Source organism: Furipterus horrens, unplaced genomic scaffold (assembly GCF_987537825.1).
Source record: "Furipterus horrens unplaced genomic scaffold, mFurHor1.1.pri manual_scaffold_13, whole genome shotgun sequence".
Taxonomy (NCBI): Eukaryota; Metazoa; Chordata; class Mammalia; order Chiroptera; family Furipteridae; genus Furipterus; species Furipterus horrens.
This window is the reverse complement of record NW_028327183.1, coordinates 50,763,644-50,783,157: the sequence shown is the minus strand read 5'-3', so window position 1 is coordinate 50,783,157 and position 19,514 is coordinate 50,763,644. Positions and strand designations below refer to the sequence as shown.

The 19,514-nt window shown below is 49.7% G+C and overlaps 2 protein-coding genes and 1 pseudogene across 2 annotated transcripts; 1 reads left to right on the top strand and 2 right to left on the bottom strand.

Moving 5' to 3' along the window:
- Positions 1-1,542: 1,542 nt before the first annotated feature.
- Positions 1,543-3,009, top strand: LOC149995170 (glyceraldehyde-3-phosphate dehydrogenase-like; annotated as a pseudogene).
- A 5,446-nt stretch (positions 3,010-8,455) lies between these two features.
- On the bottom strand, positions 8,456-12,677 carry LOC149995169 (kallikrein-7-like). Its single transcript, XM_090259139.1, is given in 7 exon segments — positions 8,456-8,611; positions 10,272-10,426; positions 10,983-11,209; positions 11,308-11,455; positions 11,929-12,093; positions 12,399-12,489; positions 12,606-12,677. Coding segments are annotated over 7 exon segments (1,014 nt in total).
- A 2,654-nt stretch (positions 12,678-15,331) lies between these two features.
- Positions 15,332-18,907, bottom strand: LOC149995168 (kallikrein-7-like). Its single transcript, XM_090259137.1, has 5 exons — positions 18,835-18,907; positions 18,212-18,365; positions 17,795-18,042; positions 15,934-16,049; positions 15,332-15,487 (listed from the first exon to the last, which is right to left on the bottom strand). Exons 1-5 carry the CDS (start codon positions 18,905-18,907, stop codon positions 15,332-15,334), a joined length of 747 nt encoding a protein of 248 aa, XP_090115263.1.
- Between the last annotated feature and the right edge of the window lie 607 nt (positions 18,908-19,514).

Here is a 19,514-nt window from a genome sequence, read left to right as displayed (position 1 = left end):
AGACATGTCTCTCAAAGAGAAAGTATAACCTCCATCCCATACATTTCTCAGGCCCAAGAGTTCAAGCCCCCAGCGCCCTCATTTCAGACCCAATAGTGGAAGTCCACAATCCTTTCATCTTTCAGACCCAAAATTCTGGATCCACAGCTCCCACCCTCCCTACACCTACAATTTCAGACCCCAGGCCCCTCGTTCGTTAGACCCAAGAGTCCAGACCTATAGCCTCATCCTTCCTTTGGATAAATGACAAGCTAGAAAATATCTCAGGTTTTAGGCCACCCACCCCCATGAGGCTCCATCACATTCCCCTCTCTCCCACATACTACTCCAAATCAATATTCAATCTCAACTTTTAAAAAGTAACACAACAGGGCAGTTGCACTAAGTCTGGCTGGAAACATCCAGCCCGGCCTCTCAGCTCCTCTACACAAGTTTGGAGGTGGAATTCTTTGTCATGACTTGTGAGTATTTTCTTGTTGGACTTTTTACAAGTAAAGTGGGGAAATCTCTAGGAATGTATAGAAAGTAAGATGGAGAGATACATGTTTCTTTTACAGGGCATGCGGGATAGTTAACATCTCACGTAAATAGTTCACCAAGATATTCAGGTAAAAGGTAACAATGAGAAATGTTGGGGTCGTCTCCTCCCAGCATCAGGGTATTTATCTCTGCAGATCTGGAGAAGAGATCATGCTGATGTTTAAAGTTGTTATTATTCCAGATGCACAAAACCAATGGGCAAGGCTTGCTCAAGGTCAAGGTTAACTTTTCATATAGGCTGTAGGACACGACTTCCCACAGTAACCTATTCGATTAAATTTTTTTTTTTTTTTTTTTTTTTTTTTTAATGATCAGAACGTCCTGTAAGGTTACTTTCAGTTACTGAGCTTGTCTTACTTGCCAGGTAGTGATATTCCTGCTCATATTTCTTCTCATTTCATCACAATCTGGAGTCACTCCTAGCCCCACGGTCCTCCACGCCCCCCATGTTGTAGAAACTCTGCAGCCAATGACCCACTGCATACAGAATTTGTATCCCTCCTCACACAAAACTAGGAGCCAGGTTTCTGAGACCCTCATCCCTCAGACCCAGGACGCCAGGTCTTCCTGCACCAGGACCACCCTCAAGGTCCCAGCTCCCTTTCAATCCAAACCCAAATGTCTGGACGTTCACTGAGGTCCTCCCTTCAGGACTTTGGAGTCCAGGGAGCCTCTCTTCCTGCTTCACAGTGAAGACATTAGCTTTTATCTCAGAGAGGCGATGTGATTCACCAGAAAGCAGCAAAGCCAACACCCAGGTGCCTGCCTGTCTGACTCTCACTTCCATGGAGGCCATGGGATGATGGGAAAACCCACCTACTCGTGCCTCAAACGGATCCGTGCAAATCATGGCTCTGTCCCTTGTCTCTGAGCAAGTCCCTTTTCATCTCTCAGCCTCCCTTTCCTCATCTGCAAAATGGGGATAACTAACCAAATGATTTAAAAGTCCATGAAGGCTCATATTGAATCAATATTTTTGTGTGTGTGTTCCTTATGCTCACAATGGTGCTCAATAAACATTTGCTGAATGGATTTGCGGGGTGAGTGAATAATGGAATGAATGAATCCATCTCTCCTTCAATAAGCTATTGCGGGCTCTCTGTTCCTCTTGTCCGACAGACCACTGAGTCTTCTGTGCAAGCCCAGCTGCAACCCTGAGACAGGATGATGAAGGTCATAGTGCACAAATATGGCCGATCGAGCGCCTCTTCACCAAGCCTACTTTTAACTCTGAAAAAGTGACTATCGTTGCCATCCATGACCCCTTTACTGATGACACCGACGTGGTCTACATGTTTCAGTATGATTTCAGCCATGGCAAGCTCAAAGCCAGTGAAGGCTGAGAACGAGAAACTTGTCATCAATGGAAAGCCCACCTCCATCTTCCACGAGCAAAACTGTGCCAATGTTAAACAGGGTGATGCTGGTGCTGAGTATGCTGTGGAGTCCGTGGGTGTCTTCAGCACCTTGGACAAGAAAGCTGGGGCTCCCCCGAAGTGGGGACCCAAGAGGTTCATTATCTTTACTCCTCCTGTGGGTGCCCCTCCCATTTGTCATGTGTGCAAAACATAAGTATGACAACTCTATTAAAGTTGTCAGCAATGCCTTCTGCACCACTAACTGTTACGTTCCCTCGGCCAAGGTCACCGTGACAAGTTTGGCATCGTGGAGGGGCTCATGACCACAGTCCACGCCATCATGGCCACCCGGAAGACCATGGACAGCTCTTTTGTGAATCTGTGGCATGATGGTCAAGAGGCTTCCCAGAGAATCATCTCTGCTTTTACAGGTGCTGCCAAGGCTGTGGGCAAGGTTATCCCGGCACTCAAATGGCAAGTTCACCTTCATGGCCCTCCGTGTCCCTTCTCCCAGTGTGTCAGTTGTGGATCTGACCTGCCACCTGGAGAAAGCTGCCAATACAGTGACATCCAGGTGGAGGTGAAGAAGGCATGGGAGGACCCTAAATCTTCAAGTCTCTCTTTTTCTCAGACACAGGTGTCTAGATCCTGTCCCAAGGCTCATAGTCAAGGTCCCGTATCCCTTCTCATTCTGGACTTCAAAGTCTGGACTTCAAAGTCTGGACGTCACTGAGGTTCTTCCTTTTGTATTGAACTTCTGAGTCCAGGGAATCCCTTGCTCTGCCTCACAGTGAAGAACCGGAGCTCATCTCAGAAAGGCAAGGTAATTCACCAGGAAGCAGCAAAGCCAGAATTCAAGTCCTGACAACCTGACTATCACTTTTAGGGAGATCGTGGGAGACTGTGAAAACCCACCAAGGGCATCCTGGGCTATACTGAGGACCTGGTTGTCTCCTGTGACTTTAGCAGTGACTCCCAATTTTTCAACTTCGATGCTAAAGCTGACATTGTCCTCAACAATCATTCCGTAAAACTCATTCCCTGGTATGACCATGAACTTGGCCACAGAAACAGAATGGAGGATCATAGGGTTCACATGGCCTCCACATAGGAAGAGCCCCCAGGACCACCATCCCTAGTGAGTGGAGAGGCCCTCAGCTACTAACATGTCCTTGCCCCAGATTGCTAGCCCGACACACTGAAAATCTTGTGACCTCCACAGTTTCGATCCCAGACACGCTGTAATGCACCATCAGTAAAGTTCGCCGTACCCAACCCTGACCCACAAAAGCTCTTGTGAAGATTAAATAAAATGTAAGCATATAATATAGTTTCTGGCTCATAAAGATGACAGGTAGGTGTTTTACTGTTCAAGCTTATAACTCAAAGGCCAATAAGACAGGCATTTTCATATCCAGTCACTGGTGCAGTACTTACTGGTGAAATGGACAATGAACAAAGACATATAAAATAAAATATGATATAGAATTAAGTGCTATAATGAAATATCCTAAATGATAAGAAGATCAAAAGTGATAGAGAAGTGATATTTTATTCTGCATGGTGAGAGAAGGCCTCTTGGAGGAAGCGTTATTTGGACAATATGGATTTAGCTGAGCTTGAGGTCCTGGGGGTCTGGGGTCCTCACAGTGTCACAGAGGCTCCTCCAAGTCCTCCACTTCCCCGATCTGTAATTTGAACATTTTCAAGGCAAGAAGCAAAGGGCAGAGTCCAGTGGTCTTACCTGAGGTGGAGCAAAGGAAAGAGCTGGGGCCACGGCTTCATTTAATGTGGCGAGAAGGGATGAGCCCTGAGAAATGTGTCCGAAGTGCCCCTGGGCAGCTGTGGGTGCGCAGAAGGGAGGTCATATGGTTCTTGACTGGTTCTGTCTGACTTATTTGGCTTAACGTGATATCCTTAAGATCCAGCCATATTGTTGCAAATGGCAGTATTTCATATTTTGCCTTTTTTTATTGTTGTTCTTTTAGAGTTGTCCCAATTTTCCCTCATTACTATCCCCTGCCCTGCCCACCTCTGCTCCCAGAGTCAATCCCCAACATGTTATCTATGTCCGTGGGTCATTTATACATGTTCCTTGACTAGACCCTTCTTTTTCTTTCCTCACCTCTGGTCACTGTTGATTTGTGCTCTTTCCATGGCTCTGGTTCTGTTTTGCTCATTTGTTTTGTTCAGCAGGTTCCTCTTATAGGTGAGATCATATAGTATTTGTCTTTTGCTGCCTGGCTTATTTCATTTAACATAATACATTCTAATTCCATTCATGCTGTAACCAAAGGCAGGAGTTCCTTCTTTCTCTCTGCTGTATAGTATTCCATTGTGTAAATGTACCATAGTTTTTTGATTCACTCATTTACTGATCCAGAGAGGGGTGGACAGAAAGGGCTGCTCTCTCTGGGAACTTCCAACCTCTGCACACTCAGAAACGTTTCCTGAAGCCCTCAGTTGTGCAGATGTCGAGATCTTTCCCCAGAAGCTGTGTGAGGACATCTCCCCTGGGCAAGTCGCATGGTCTCTGCAGGAGGCAGCAGCGAGGTGGACCTGTGTCAGGTCAGCAACCTCTGGAATTTCTTTCTACCCTCATCTCTCACACCTGTAGAGGCTGGAGGAGTGGCAGTGGGTGACTCCAAACAGTTGTCATCAACAGAGGCCTTCCCTATCTGTACAGAGTGAGAAAAAGGTTCCGAAGGCCAGGTTTCTGGGGATTACACAAAACAGGGGTCACGAGCGTTGAACATTTGCATTCATTTGCTTGAGAGCCTCTGTCTGCAGAATGAGGTTCAGGGAGGGGGCCGTTAAAGGGGATGAGAGGAAAGGCCCATGCAAGAGAGAGTCTGAGCCTAGATTTGTGCTGATTGTCATCTACCAGCTAGTCAATCACTTTAGTCTGGCACCTGACTGGGTTCCCTAGCACAGCTTCCTGCTCCGATGATTGGTTTTTGTGGAGCAAAGCTCTCTTCCAAATTGTCTAGGGAATAGTGCCATGCCTTTCAGTGCTCCTTCAAAGATGCCCCATCCCCAAGATGACAAGCCTTGGGATTTCCCATAGATAAAACTCTCTCTTTCCCAAGGGCTGCACCTCCAGTCCTCAGGGCTGAGGCGGGCTTTGTCCCCTTCACAGAAGCCCCACCCCCTTTGTCAATGATTGGTCCCTGAAGATGATGCTCCAATGCGCTCTTCCCCATTGGCCAGACCAGTCATTCCATCAGGGCTCTGTAGGCGAAAGTCACAAACACTTTGCCGGGGGGCCAGCAAGCGGGCCCCCCTACCCAGGTGTCCTGTGATCTCAGCCTGCAAGAACTTGCAAGCGAGTCTTGCTGACGCCAGCAGCTGCACGCGGCTCCTGGTAACTGAGTCACGAAAGCCAGGGAACAAAGAGAGTTGAAGACCTAAGCCTATTTCCCATAGTGATAACGTCGGATGTGGTGCAGACCCTTGGACCCTTACTCACACACGATTCTTGGGGGCCAGTTTACAAGTCTCTAGGAACAAAGAAGCTTGAAAATTAGTGTCTCCTCTCCCATAGCGACTATATCGGATATTGGGACAGACCCTTGGACTTTTTGTGATTTACCGCTCTGCTCTGTAGCCCTACAGGTTAATGTTTGCCCCTCTTAGTGGGATCCTGTAAGCCTTTTAGCTTTGTAGCTCTATAGGTTAATGTTTGTCCCTCTTAATGGAATCATGTAAGCTTGTTAGCTCTGTAGCTCTATAGGTTAATGTTTATCCCTTTTAGTGGAAAGAATGTTTGTTACCATGTAAGACTTTTCAGTTCCTATTTAGTTTTACTTTGAAAAAAATCTTTTCTGCAACCCAATAAAAGGAATGGTAGGGCTGTGGACCATCGCTGATAACCAGAGAAAGTTATAGCCCTCCGTTCGTTGCTGGCCACTCATCCTGCTTGCTGGACTTAATCTCAGCGTCTCTTTCCACAAATATTAAATGCAACAGGGCTCCTGCCATGAAGTCCAGTCTCTCTGGGTGGTTTCAAGAGACATCGTTTTCTGTCCCCAGAGCTTCCCATCATTGTTGTGTGTGTGTACAATGAACCCTGCCCAATTTTTTAAAGTTTGGAACTGGATTCAGTGTTTTCTTCACCACACGCCAGGATGGAAGAGTGACCAGCTCAGCCCCCCACTGTCTCCTCCCCGGATTGGACGCTCAGGCCACCATTCTCTTCTCTCATTGGTCAGGATTTTCTTTCATTGCCCTTAGACATCCTGTTATGTCCCTGTACATAGACAGATTAATTTGTAGTATTAAAAATTTGGGCAGCTGATGACATGGAGGGGAAGTGACTTGTCCATGGTGAACCAGGAATTCAGGAATAGAGTGGGCTGTGGAGTGTGGCAGAAGACCAGATGACCCAGGAGGAGACAGAAGCTGGAAGGACCCACGTCGGCAGGGAGCCCAATTCTGCCTTAGTCAGGGGGCACTTGGGGGCAAGTGTCAGAGCTCCATCCACACTGGCTGAAGAGCCAGAGGGGACTGGCTCACTGAGGTGGCCAAGAAGGCTGTGGGCGTGGCTCACGATCAGGGGACATGACATGGGTACCAGTGTCACCTTGCTGAAATGGTGACTTAAGCCAATCAGCTCTCTTTTTCTCTCACTCTGCCCGCTTCCTCCTATTCCTCTCTCTGATGTTTTTCTGTTGTTTCTCATCTCTGCTGTGTCTTTCCTTCCCTTGTGTATCTCGTTCCAGCCTCTGTAGACCTGGAGGACACATAGCAGCTACAGACAGGCCCAGTTCAGCAAACCCAGCAAAAACAAAGACTTCCTGCCATGGCTGGTGTGGCTCAGTGGATTGAGTGTCTGCCTGCGAACCAAGTGTCACTGGTTTGATTCCCAGTCAGGGCACATGCCTGGGTTGCAGGTCAGGTCTCCAGTTGGGGGCACATGAGAGGCAACCACACACTGATGTTTCTCTCCCTCTCTTTCTCCCTCCCTTCCCCTCTATCTAAAAATAAAAATAAAAATAAATGATAACACTACTGTTTGTTATGTGTTTGTAATCCTCACAGTCATTCCATGAGGAAGGCTCTATAAAAAAAAAAATGACTTTTTTCCTCCAGATATCTTGATTTTAGTCTCAAGGAAGATATCCGATGGGTCCAGCTTGAACAAAGCCCATCCCCCACCCTTGGATCAATCATTATTTCTAGAAAAGGTATGATGCTCTTTTGAGCTTACCCCGATTCCTGCATGTATGTATAAGTGGTGGAAGGGCTTAGAGAGGTATATCTGGCAGTTACCCCAAAACAAATTTAGGGATCAGCTTTCCCAAAAGTGGGGATATGTTCTTAAAGGAGGAAGGAAATTCAGTAATACAGAAACAATGGGTCCACAGAACCCCAGGTGATGCATCAGAAGCTTCCAAAATCATAGTCCAGGTTCCCCCAGGGCAAGACACAGCAGGCAGCAGGCAGCAGGCAGATGACAGTTCTCAGGTGTTGATCCTGAGCTAGAAAATGAGTCATCAGGTGTAGGCTCAGGAGACAGGTAGCAGAAAGAGGGTGATATGAGTTAGAATATGTGGGTAGGATTTAGGAACAGGTCTGGGACTAAACCAAAGTGCACTGCAGTCTGGGGTTTGGAATTCTCACCAACAAGGAGGTTTCATCATGAAGAGACCCATGGGGTCCTCAATTTTTTTTCAATTAACTGAGAATCTGACAGCATGGGAGGGTGTCTTAGGGAAATTTCTTTTGCAGAATGTATTATTGTACAGTGGTGAGACCGTCCACAGTCCCCAGCATTCAAATTCTGCCTTTTCTGGCTCCTAAGCTGAATTAATTTGCTCAAGAGAACTCACCTATTTTTTAAAAAAAAGATTTTATTTATTTTTAAAGAGGGGAATGAAGGGAGAAAGAGAGGGAGCAAAACATCACTGTGTGTTTGCCTCTTGCACTGCCCCCTGCCCAACTCGGGACCCAGCCCACAACTCAGGCATGTGCCCTGACTGGGAATCAAACCAGTGACCTTTTGGTACGCAGGTCGGTGCTCAATCCACTGAGCCACACCAGCCAGGGCCAGATCTCACTAATTTTAAACTTCCTATTTCAGTTTATATTCTACATAAAAATTTAATAATTTTAGACATATTCAGTGTTCCCCCCATTTTGCTATGATAAATAATGCTGTGATGAATTCATATATTGCCCACATTTTGGATTTACTAAAATTACTAGGTCAAAAGTGATGAATTAGGCTCTGGCTTTACCTTGCTTAACTTTCCTTCTATAAAAATTGTAGAAATTTACATTTCCAGGGGTGAAACTACAGGTCTCCTGAAACTTTAGCAGCACTGAGGTTTTTGAGTTTTGTCTTTTATTTATAGGTTTTTGAAATTTTTATTTTTATTGGAATATTGTTAGCATTTTAATGTGATTTTGAAAATGGCTGTAATTGAACAAGTACATAAAATAAATGAGTAAAAAGACAATGGTAAAGTTAGATATGACTATAAACCACAGACGTCTTTATTTTTGTGAATTTCCTGATCGGGGCACAGGGATGGAGAGATGGGAGTATGGAGAAGTTAGCAGTTATTTCTCATGGTTTCTTGTATCCATTTGTGGTACTTGCATAGGCGGACGTAGATGAAGGGGTCTAATGGTGGCGGACAAGGGAAATATGCGGAGGACACCAGGCCTTCCAGGGATCCTCCGCACATCAGAGGGCTCCCCGCGTCACCCTGCAGGGGAGAGAGCGGATTCGCTTTAGCTCCCCAGCAGCCAGCCCTGAGGTCTCAGACACGCCGAGGTGATCAAGTCTTGCTCCTGCCGGACCACAGCCTCCCACCCTGGCCAATGGGAAGAGACTCATTGTCTCTGTGGACCAATGGGAGAGCAGGAATTGATGCTCCCACGGAAAGGAGAAACGAGGTTTTCTGCAGACATTGGCTTACGGCCTGGCCAATGGGACCAATCACAGGAAGTGGGCGGGGCTTCCCGGAAGCCGGAAGAACTCTTTGCCAAGGCGCCGGAACACGGAGCATTTTCTGCAGGGAATCGGGTACATCCGGTGACCCAGGGATGGGGGGCAGGGCAGTCCTCACACCAGGGGCCAGACCAGCGCCCCAGTTTACAGGGTACAGTGCAGAAGAAAAGGACGGCCCACCGGGTTCAAATATACGCCGTTTAAGACTCCGAGAAGAGTGTGATAAACCAAGTGCGGGACTGTCCCCGGGGCGGGACTCTGTGTCCCGGCACAGCCCGCACAGCAGTCGGGGGCAAGGCGGGGCCCCTGATTGTTTAGAACATACACCCCTGTCCCATCAACCCTCTAACACACACCGGCTCACTGCCTAGGAAGCTGAGAGTGAAGATGTGAGCAAACATAGTGGGGAGAAGGAAGGGGCAACGGATGGACGGGGAACAGACAGAGGCAGAGAGAAGGATGCAGAGAAGAGAGCGAAGTAAAACGGAGAAAGAGAAGCAGAGATGTCGGGGGTGTGGAAGGAGACAAAGATGGAGAAAATAAGAGTCACAGAGACGGGGAAAGAGAGAAAGAGCAGAAGAAGGAGGGGGTCAGGAGGGTGAGGAGGAGGAGGAAAGGGAAGAGAAGAGAGGAGATCACAACACAGAGAGGACACAGAGGAAAACAAGGACGTGAACGGAGGTGCAGGGAGAGATAAGGGAAGACGGTTCTCAGAGACGGAGGGGGGTACCGAGGTGAAATGGGGGGACACGAGGAGGAGGGGCTCCTTCTTTTCCCAGAACCAGGACCAGATATAAAGCTCTATAAGCAGGACTTAGCCTCAGGCACATCTCAGCGATTGCAATGCAATACCTTGAAAAACAAATTCAATATGAAAAAATCCATGACAAACCAGTATTGCAACTTCAGATAAACCTGGAGTCAGTCCTGCGCTTTGCCGAACCACAGAGGAGCCCGAGGAAAATGGAAATTCCAGACATTTCGGATTGCTCTTTGTTGAAAATGTTGATATTCTGTTAACCACGGCTTTTTTTTTTTTTTTTTTTTTTTTTTTTTTGCATGGATCATTTAACAAATATTTCACGGGAATAGGATTGATTCGGTCATTGAGCTTTGGTGCCCCTTAAAGTCAGTGCTTGTAGGCAACATCTCACTCCCCTTCCCCTAGTCCCACCCCCTCTCCCACCTCCAGTTTCTAACCTTCAGCTTCGTGCCCACCCCCAGGGCCACATCGGCCCCCTGGGCTCCTGCTCTGAGGAAGGCAGAGGACGGAGTAGAGACCAGGAGAGTAAGCCTGGTCAGGTGCACGGGAAGGCCCAGCGCCAGGGTCAGGCCCCCAGGCTTTGGGTAGAGTGGACTTCGGGGCTCTGGGCTGAGAGGAAGTAGGACCCTGGGCAGGAGAGGAGGGGACTCACTTTGCAGGCGTTGGTGCGGCTGTCGCGGGGAGCAGCGCACGTCATGTATCTTCTCAGCAAAGTCGGGAAAAACTCCCTGCAGTGCTGGTAGGTGGTGATCTCAGCGTTGGAGCACATGAGCTGTAATGGATAGGTCACTGTTGGGGAAGTTAGGGGACAGTTACAGAGCAGTTAGAGGTTTGGTCCGGTGGTCCCTGGATGCTGATGTATAGAAGGGGAGCCCTGGATATTGAAGGGAGAAGGGGATGGAGGTCATGAAAAAGGACCTCTCTCTTGGAATGCTGGTTCTGAGGGTGGAAGGGGCTGAGAACCTGAATACCTGGGTCTGTGGGAGGAGGTACCTGCGGGCAAGTATTCTGTATCTGAGGGAGGTGGAAGCTGGGTCCTCCATACCTAGGTCTGAGGATCTGGGGGACACGAATTGTTGGTCTATGTGAAGTGGTCGTTTGGCTTCTAAACTCTTTTGTTTGTTGAGATGGAGTCCCGAGATCCAAGGATTATGGGACTGAAGGAAGGGAGACTAAAGTTCAGGGCTCCTGGGACTGAGAAAGGAGGGCCTGGGGGGCCCGGATGCTGGAGTTTGATGGAGGAGGGGTTTGGGAGTCTGGGATCTTGGGTCCGTTACCTCTCATCTGAGTCTGAAATAAAAAAGGAAGCAGGTTCCGGACTAATGGGTCACAGAGGCAGCCTCACCTATATCCCTGGCGATGCTGCCCCAGCCAGAAACAGTGCAGCTTGTGCCCGGGGGTTTGCAGGTGGAAGGCACATCGATGGTTCTCACAGTGGGTGACAGCGAAACTGGCGTGCTCAGCTTCACAAGCATGAGGTCGTGGTTGTGGGTGATTGCGTCAAATCGAGGGTGGAAGAATGACTCCGTCGCCTTGATTCTCAGGATATCCCCATGAAGAAGATCGCTGCCCATTTGCACGACATACTCCCTTAAAAAAATAAAAGCACTTAGAGACACTGTGACAAAGAGATGGGGACAAAGCCCCAGAGGGAGAAACGAGGTTCTCTTGGCTCCCCTGCCACGTACCTCAGGTGACAGTGGGCAACCGTGAGCACCCACTGCTTGCCGACCAGCACGCCTGCACACTGTAACTTATAATCATTGAGCAGGGCCACCTGCCAGGGCTGATGACCTCTTGGACATGGAACGCCACTAATAATCCTTTCCCTGGTGTTGTTGGCTGGATGGAGACATGGAGAAGGCATGGGTAGCAGGCACCAGGGGAAGACTGAGATCACAGCGCATGGATTCCCAGAGACAGCGATGGAGAGACAGACAGACAGACACGGAGCAAGGCAGAGGGAGAAACTGGGCATGTGCAGAGGAAGCTGCAGACAAGGATGGAGGCAGATGGAGGGAGTCCGTTCAGAACCCAAGGGAGCATCTGGTCTGGAGGCCACCCCAGAGGCTGATGGGAGAGACACTGAGGACAGAAAGCAGCCTGGGGGGACAGCACTGAGACCCCAGGAGTCAGAAGGAAGAAGGAAGAAAGGGGTCCCAACAGAAGGGTCTTGTCTGCATGGGAGGCAGCTGTTTCAGTGGGCGGGGTCCTGCCTCAGGGACTCTGTGCAGAGAGGGCCCTGGGGAGGGAAGGTGGGGACAGTTATAGGTTCAGGGGCTGGGTCAGGACTCCCAGTTTGGCTCTTACCTCCTTGTTCAGCAGATCCCAGGGCCAAGGACAGCAGCAGGATCAGCAGTGGGATGAGATGAGAACCTGCCATGTGACTTCTGGGAGCCTCTGTAGGCTGCCACATGGAGGAAGGGGGTCTTCTGTTGGGGCTGGAAAGACAAAGAGTTCAGGAACTGGGAGTCCTGGTCCCCAGGCCCTACTGCTCCCTCAGACCCAGGAGCCCTAGTGTGAGTCCTTCTGCTTCTGCAGACTCAGAAGTCCTGGCCAGAGACTCCCTTCTACTCAGAACCCAGGGATCCAGATTCCCATTTCTCCCCATTCATATCTCTGTATCCAAAGTGCCTTTTAGGTAAAAGACCAAACATTCCAGACCTCCAGCCCCTGTTTCTCACAACCAGGAGCTGTGGCCACTATTGCTGTCCCCTTAGGAACAAGAGTCATCTGTCCATCCACAGGCACCAATCTCGCCCCAAATGACACTCCTCACCTGCGGTGGTCTGACCTGAACTGGGCTTCAGACCAAGCTGGGAATCACAGTGACCAGCCCCGTGCAACACGAGCCTTCTTATAGCAGCCACCTCGTCCGAAACCCAGGGTCACAGAGTGCGGTGAACTCAGCTCTGGGACGCTTCTACCTGCATTTGTTCTTATCTGGGCCCCTTGAGGCAGCTAGAGCCATAGGCATGCAGCCTACCTCTTCCCCAGCTTCTGAGGCCAGGTTGGGGCGGTACCCAGGGCATTTGGCATCAGCACATTCTAACTCCATGGTCCCTGGTGGCCACGAGCAAGGGAGGGACCTGGTGCTTGCGCTGCAGGGCAGGAGCAAGAACAGGGACCTGCACAGCTCAACAATGGCCTGTGGTTCTACACTGTGGCTAATTTTCATCCCCTTATCTCCTGTCAGGGATGGCCAAGACCCTACATCCCAAATGTGGGCATCCTGTGGATACTTGTTCTAGCTGAGTTCCAGGCGTGTCTTTTGAGTCTGAAACCAATGCCAACAATAATGTATGGGAATGAATCAAAAAACAAGGAGCTTCTAACTCCACCCATAAAATGTTTACTGTTTCATTTAGATATATTTTAATTTTTATTCATTTACTTGTATTTAGAAAATGGGAAAAGAAGGCAGAAAGAGAGGGAAACATCGATGTGTGAGAGAAACATCTACCAGTTGCCTGTCGTACATCCACAACCGGGACCTGGCCCGCAACCCAGGCCTGTGCCCTGACTGGGAATTGAACTGAAGACCCTTTGGTTCTCAGAACAGCACTCAATCCACTGAGCCGCACCACACACGGCTCACTTTCATTTTTATACAGTCTATGTATTTGTCACAAAAACATTTGTACTGAACAATACCTATTGTCACCTTTTATTTACTTTAAAGAATATATTGCACTTTTTTATTTGTCTTAGGACTTTTAGATCACTTCTCTTTTTATGCTTTTGTATAATATTCTACACTATAGTTTCTCTGATATATATGATCTGTTTCGATCTGAAGTAGATTTTGAATCAATTTTATTATAAAAATGGTGGGTTGAATTTCTTGTATCTTCATCCTTGCCCATTGTTTCATTGAAGAATAGTCACTGAGCATTTACTCTGTTGCAGAATCTGTTCTTGTCCCCGAGGACACAGGAACAACAAAAGAGCAAAAATTGTTTCACAGAAGCTCTCATTCCAGTGAGTGGTGTTCTTTAGTGAAAAAGAAAGAAGGAGGAGGAGGAGGAGGAGGAGGAGAGAATTATTTCAAATGTACAGTTTATTATGTGGATCTAAGTGCTATGGAGAAAAATAAAACCAGAAGGAGGGTTGGGTCATTATTGGGTCCCGTTTTGCTCAGCAACCCCTGCAGTCATAATGTTAGGAAAATTGGTTGGAAAGACTCCATGTGAAGAGGATATTTAAACAAAATCCTGAACATGGTGCTGGATGAGTTCCTGTGGCTACGTGGGAATCAGTGAATCCTACGCAGAACGAACAGAGCGGCGAGAAGAAAAGGGGCCACCTCAACTGTTCTATCAGGGATGACCTTGGCCTGGAGCTGGAGGAGCCAAGAGGAGAAGGGCAGACTGTGGGGTCAGAGGCGTCGCAGGGTTCAGACCACACAGGGGCTGAGGGCCAGGGGAGGCCTTGGTCACTCGCATTGAGTGAGAGATGGGAACCAGGGTCAGCCTCTCGCTAGACCACCATGCTGGATGCCCACTTGTAAATCAGACCCCGAAATGTGTTTCATTCCCAAGTGCGAGACCACTTTTTATCTCCATCCTGACCTCTAACACAATTCTCTCTCTCTCTCCTGTCATCTGACCCATGATAAACATTCTTGTCGCCCACCCAGGCAGTCACTCCTGCCACTTGTCAGAATCCTGATTTAGTTTTGATAACCTGCTGTCCTCAAAGAGAAATGGAGGGAAGGAGACACCCCATGACTACCTCCACACACAGTTGGTCCATGCTCTTTCAGAATTTATTCTGGGAATATTTTCTTTTACATGGCGAGGATCACATGCTAATACATTGCTGTATCTTTTAAATTTTACATCAGATAACATCAGGATTCTCACATGATATTAATAATTTTGTATAAGTACTATCCTGAACAGCTTCAATAGTATCCCTGTTCTACATCAACTTATCTATTTTTATATAAGCAATTCAATAATTTGGGACTGGTTTGGTGTTTCCACTGTTTGCTATGATAAATAACACTGTGATGGATTCAAATATTGCCCGCATTTTGGATTTACTAGAATTACTAAGTCAAAAGTGATGAATAGACCTGGCTGCTGTGGCTTAGTGGATTAAGCGTCGGCCTGTGAGACAAGTGTCGCTGGTTCAATTCCCAGTCAGGGCACATGACTAGGTTGCACGTCAGGTCCCCAGTTGGGGGCGTAAGTGAGAGACAACCATACATTGATGTTTCTCTTCCTCTCTTTCTCCTTTCCCTTCTAAGAATAAATAAATAAACAAACAAATAAATAAATATATTTTTTTAAGTGATGAATAAGGATCTGCCTTCACCTTGCTTATCCTTCCTTCTATAAAAATTGTAGCAATTTACACTTCCAGGAGTGAACCTGCAGGTCTCACTGCACTTTACCAGCACTAAGGTTTTTGAGTTTTGGGTCTTATTTATAGGTTTTTGATAATTTTATTTTTATTAGAATATTAGTGACATTTCAATATGATTTTGAAAAAATCAAAGTCAAAGATGGCTATAAGTCATTAATGGCTCTTAAAAGTTATCTTTATTATGGACATTACTGCAGATGTCCTAATGTTCCCCCTTTTTGGCCTCCCTTCCCGGCCCCTGTCCTCCCTGCCCTCAGACCGCGATCAGCCGTGGATGTCTCCATGTCTGTGCAGTTCCTGTTCGGGGCGTGGGGATGGAGAGATGGGCGGATGGGGGGATTAGGAATTCTCTCTGATCGTAGTGTATATCCACTGGTGGTACTTGCACAGGCGGGTGAACAGAACTGGTCGAAACGGCCGTGTACACGGGGAATACCCGGAGGACACCAGGCCGCTCAGCAAACCGTCGCATATCAGAGGGCTCCCCGAGTCACCCTGCAGGGGAGAGAGCGGATTCGCTGTAGCTCCAGCGCAGCCAGCCCTGAGGTCTCAGACCCCCGCGTTTATCAAGTCTTTGTCCTGCCAGACCACAGCCTGCCACCCTGGCCAATGGGAAGAGACTCATTGTCTCTGTCAACCAATGGGAGAGCAGGAATCACGCTACCATGGAGAGGAGAAACAAGGTTCTCTGAAGCCATTGGCTAATACACCCTGCCAATGGGACCAATCACAGGAAGGGGGTGGAGCCGTCAGGAAGACCGAGCCCCATTCTTATTTTTTTCTTTTCCCGGGACAAGTCTGCGAAGCCGCTGAGAGAGGAGCGTTATCTCCAGGGAATCGGAACGTCTCCTTACCCAGCGATGGGAGACAGGGCAGTCCTGGAAACCAGGGCCAGGACTAACGCTACTCTACAGGGCAGGGTGGGAAATAAGCGTCCGGACCACCAGGTTCAAACACATGCAGTTGGAGACGGCAGGAGGCGCGCGGTGCGCCAAGTGCGGGGCTGCCCGGTGCGGGCTCCGTGTCGGGCACAGCGCGCACAGGGACGAATCGGGCCCTGGCGGGGATGAGAGGAACCCTGACATCTAGAGCACACACCCCTGTCCCATAACCCCTCTAACGCGCACCGTTTCACCGCCTCTCAAGGTCCAGGGTGCAGACGTGAGCAGAGAGAGTGGGCGCACTAACAGGTAAAGGATGAGAGACAAAGAGGGAGAGAGAAGGATGGAGAGAAGAAAGGGAAGAAAGAGGGGGACAGAGAAGCAGGTGTTGGGGTGTGGAAAGAGGCAGCCATGGGGGGATAAAAGCGTGACAGAGAGGGAGAGAGAGAGAGGGGAAACCAGCACAGAGAGAACAGAGGAAAAGCGGGCGTGAACTGAGGTGCAGGGAGAGATGAGGGAAGACGGTTCTCAGAGATGGGGGGGCACAGAGATGCAAAGTGGGGCCAAGAGGAGGAGGGGCTCTTTCTTTTCCCAGAACCAGGACCAGAAACACAGATATGTAAGCGGGACACCAACTTCGGGCACATCTCAGTGACTGCAATGAATATTTTAATGCAATACCTTGAAAATTCATTCAATAGGAAAAAAATCCATGACAAACCAGTATTGCAACTTCAGATAAACACGGGGCCAGTCCCGTGCTGTGCCGAACCACAGAGGAGCCCGAGGAAAACGAAAATTCCAGTCAATTTAAATTGCTCTTCGTTGAAAATGTTGATGTTTTGTTCACCACGGCTTTTTTTGCATGGATTATTTATAAAAATACTTCACTAGAATAGGATTTATTTGGTCATTGAGCTCTGGTGCCCCTTAAAGTCAGTGCTTGTAGGCAGCGCCTCACTCCCCTTCCCCTAGTCCCACCCCCTCTCCCACCTCCAGTTTCTAACCATCAGCTTCATGACCTCCCCCAGGGCCACCTCAGCCCCCTGGGCTCCTGCTCTCAGCCAGGCAGAGGACAGAGTAGAGACCAGGAAAGGATCTTGGTAAGGAGGAGGGAAGCCTCAGCACCGGGGTCAGGCCGAGGCTCTGGGGGCTCTGGGCTGAGAGCGAGAAGGACCCTGGACAGAAGAGGGGACTCACATCGCAGGGCTGGGAGCTTCCATCCGGGGAAGCAGCGCACAACATGTATGTTCTCAGCAGACGGCTGTAAGACTTTCGACACTCTCTGGGAGGCAGGATGCAGAGGTCAGAGCACATGAGCTCTAATGGATTCATCACTGTTGGGGAAGTTAGGGGGCAGTTAGTGGCTTGGTCCAGAGGGGCCCTGAATGATGATGTACAGGGTGGGGGCCCTAAATATTGCAAAAGGTGGGACTGGGTGACTCAATCCTGTGGTCATGAAAGGGACCTCTCTCTTGGAGTGCTAGCTCTGATGCTGGAAGGGGCTTGTGTTTGAACCCTGGGTCTGAGGGTGGAAGAGCTTGAGGGTCTGGGTGCTTGGGTCTGTGGGAGGAGCTACCTGGGGGCAAGTACTGGTGCCTCTGAGGGAGATGGGAGCTGGGGCCTCAATACCAGGTCTCTGGAGATGCATCTGGGGACAGGAATCCTTGGTCTGTGAGAGGAGGTAGCTGTGGTCGGTGGAATCGAGGCCTGGCATCCAAAGATTATGGGAATGAGGGAGAGTTCTAAGGTCAGGGTTATGGGGTGTGATGGTGGAGGGCCTGGATGCATGGATGCTGGGTGACTGGGTCAGAAGGCGAAGGGACTCAGTGGTCTGGGATTTTGGGTCTGTTCCCTGCTTCCTCGGTCTGAGGAAAAAGGGAGCCAGGCCTGGGCCACTTGGCCACAGAGACAGCCTCACCTGCACCAGGGGCGGTGATGCCCCAGCCAGAGACAGTGCACCTGGTCCCAGGGCATGGGCACGAGGAGGGCACATTGATCGTGCACACAGTTGGTGACAGCTGGGCTGGGCTGCTGAGCTTCACGAGCATGAGGTCATGAATGTGTGTGATAGGATCATACTGGGGGTGGACGAAGGACTCCGTAGCTTTGATCTCCTCGATATTCACATCAAGCAGGAGATCGCTGCCCATTTGCACGACGTAATCACTTCAAAAAAAGAAGCAACATTCAGAAGAGATACTGGGACTAAGAGATGAGAGCAAAGCCCCAGAGAGAGGAGAACATAGCCCAGAGTTAAGGGAACACAGGCAAGTGAGAGAGGTAGACAAGAACCCATAGAGAGGAGATGACACCCCATGGTTCCCCTGCCACCTACCTCATCTCGCAGTGGGCGACCGTGAGCACCCACTGCTTGCGGACCAGCACGCCTGAGCAAATAAATTCATTGTCACGAAACAGGGCTACCTGCCAGGGCTGCTGGCCTCTTGGACATGGATATCCATTAACAATCCTTTCCCCAGTGTTGTTGCCTGGATGGAGACAAGGAGAAGGCATGGGTGGCAGGCACCAAGGGAGGACTAAGGTCACAGAGCATGGATTCCCAGAGACTGTGGATAGACAGGCAGACAGACAGGCATGGAGCAGGGCAGAGGCAGAAACTGGGCACAGTGCTGAGGAGCCTCAGACAGGGATGGAGGCAAGTGGAGGGAGTCTGCTCAGAGCCCAGAGGAGCTTCTGGTCTGGAGGCCACCTCAGAGGCTGATGGGAGAGACAGTGATGGCAGGAAGCAGCCCGGGGGGCACAGTGACACCCGGAGTCAGAAGAAGCAGGAAGAAAGGGATTCCTGCAGGAGGGTCTTGTCTGCATAAGAGGCAGTGGCTGAAGGGGGCAGGGTCCTGCCTCAGGGACTCCGTGCTTGGGGGCGGGGGGCCTAGAGAGGGAAGGTGGGGACAGTTACAGGCTCAGGGGCTGGGTCAGGCCTCCCCGTCTGGCCCTCACCTCTTTGTCCAGCAGATCCCAGGGCCAAGGACAGCAGCAGGATAAGCAGTGCGATGAGACGAGGACCTGCCATGTGGCCTCTGGGACCCTCTGTGGGCTGCCACATGGAAGAAGGATGTCTTCTGTTGGGGCTGGAAAGACAAAGAGTTCAGAAACCGGGAGCCCTGGTCCCCAGACCCCTCTGCTCCCTCAGACCCAGGAGCCCTAGTGTGAGTCCTTCTGCTTCTGCAGACTCAGAAGTCCTGGCCACAGACACCGTTCCACTCAGAACCCGGGGACCAGGCTCTCTCCCTCCCAGTTCATAATTCTGTATCCCCTGCTGTTTTTTAAGCAAAAGACCAAAAACTGCACCCCCAACGCCTCCTTCTTGCAACCACACCTTCAGCCCCTATGCCCTCTCCTTAGGGGCGAGAACCCACTGTCCATGCAGACGCACCTGCCCACCCAGAGTGCAATGCCCTCTCACCGGTGCTGGGTCTTCAGAGTCAGTTGGGATCCAACTGTGTCCAGCCCCGAGCAGAGCGTTGCTCTTATAGCACAGCCCACAGGCCCCGGGTCCCGGAGGGCACGTGCTGTCTGCTCCGTGGCGCCTCTACCTGCATCTGCTCTCACCTGGGAGCCCTTAGGCAGCCAAACACACAGCCCACATCCCACCCGCACCTTCACTTCTGAGGCCGCTC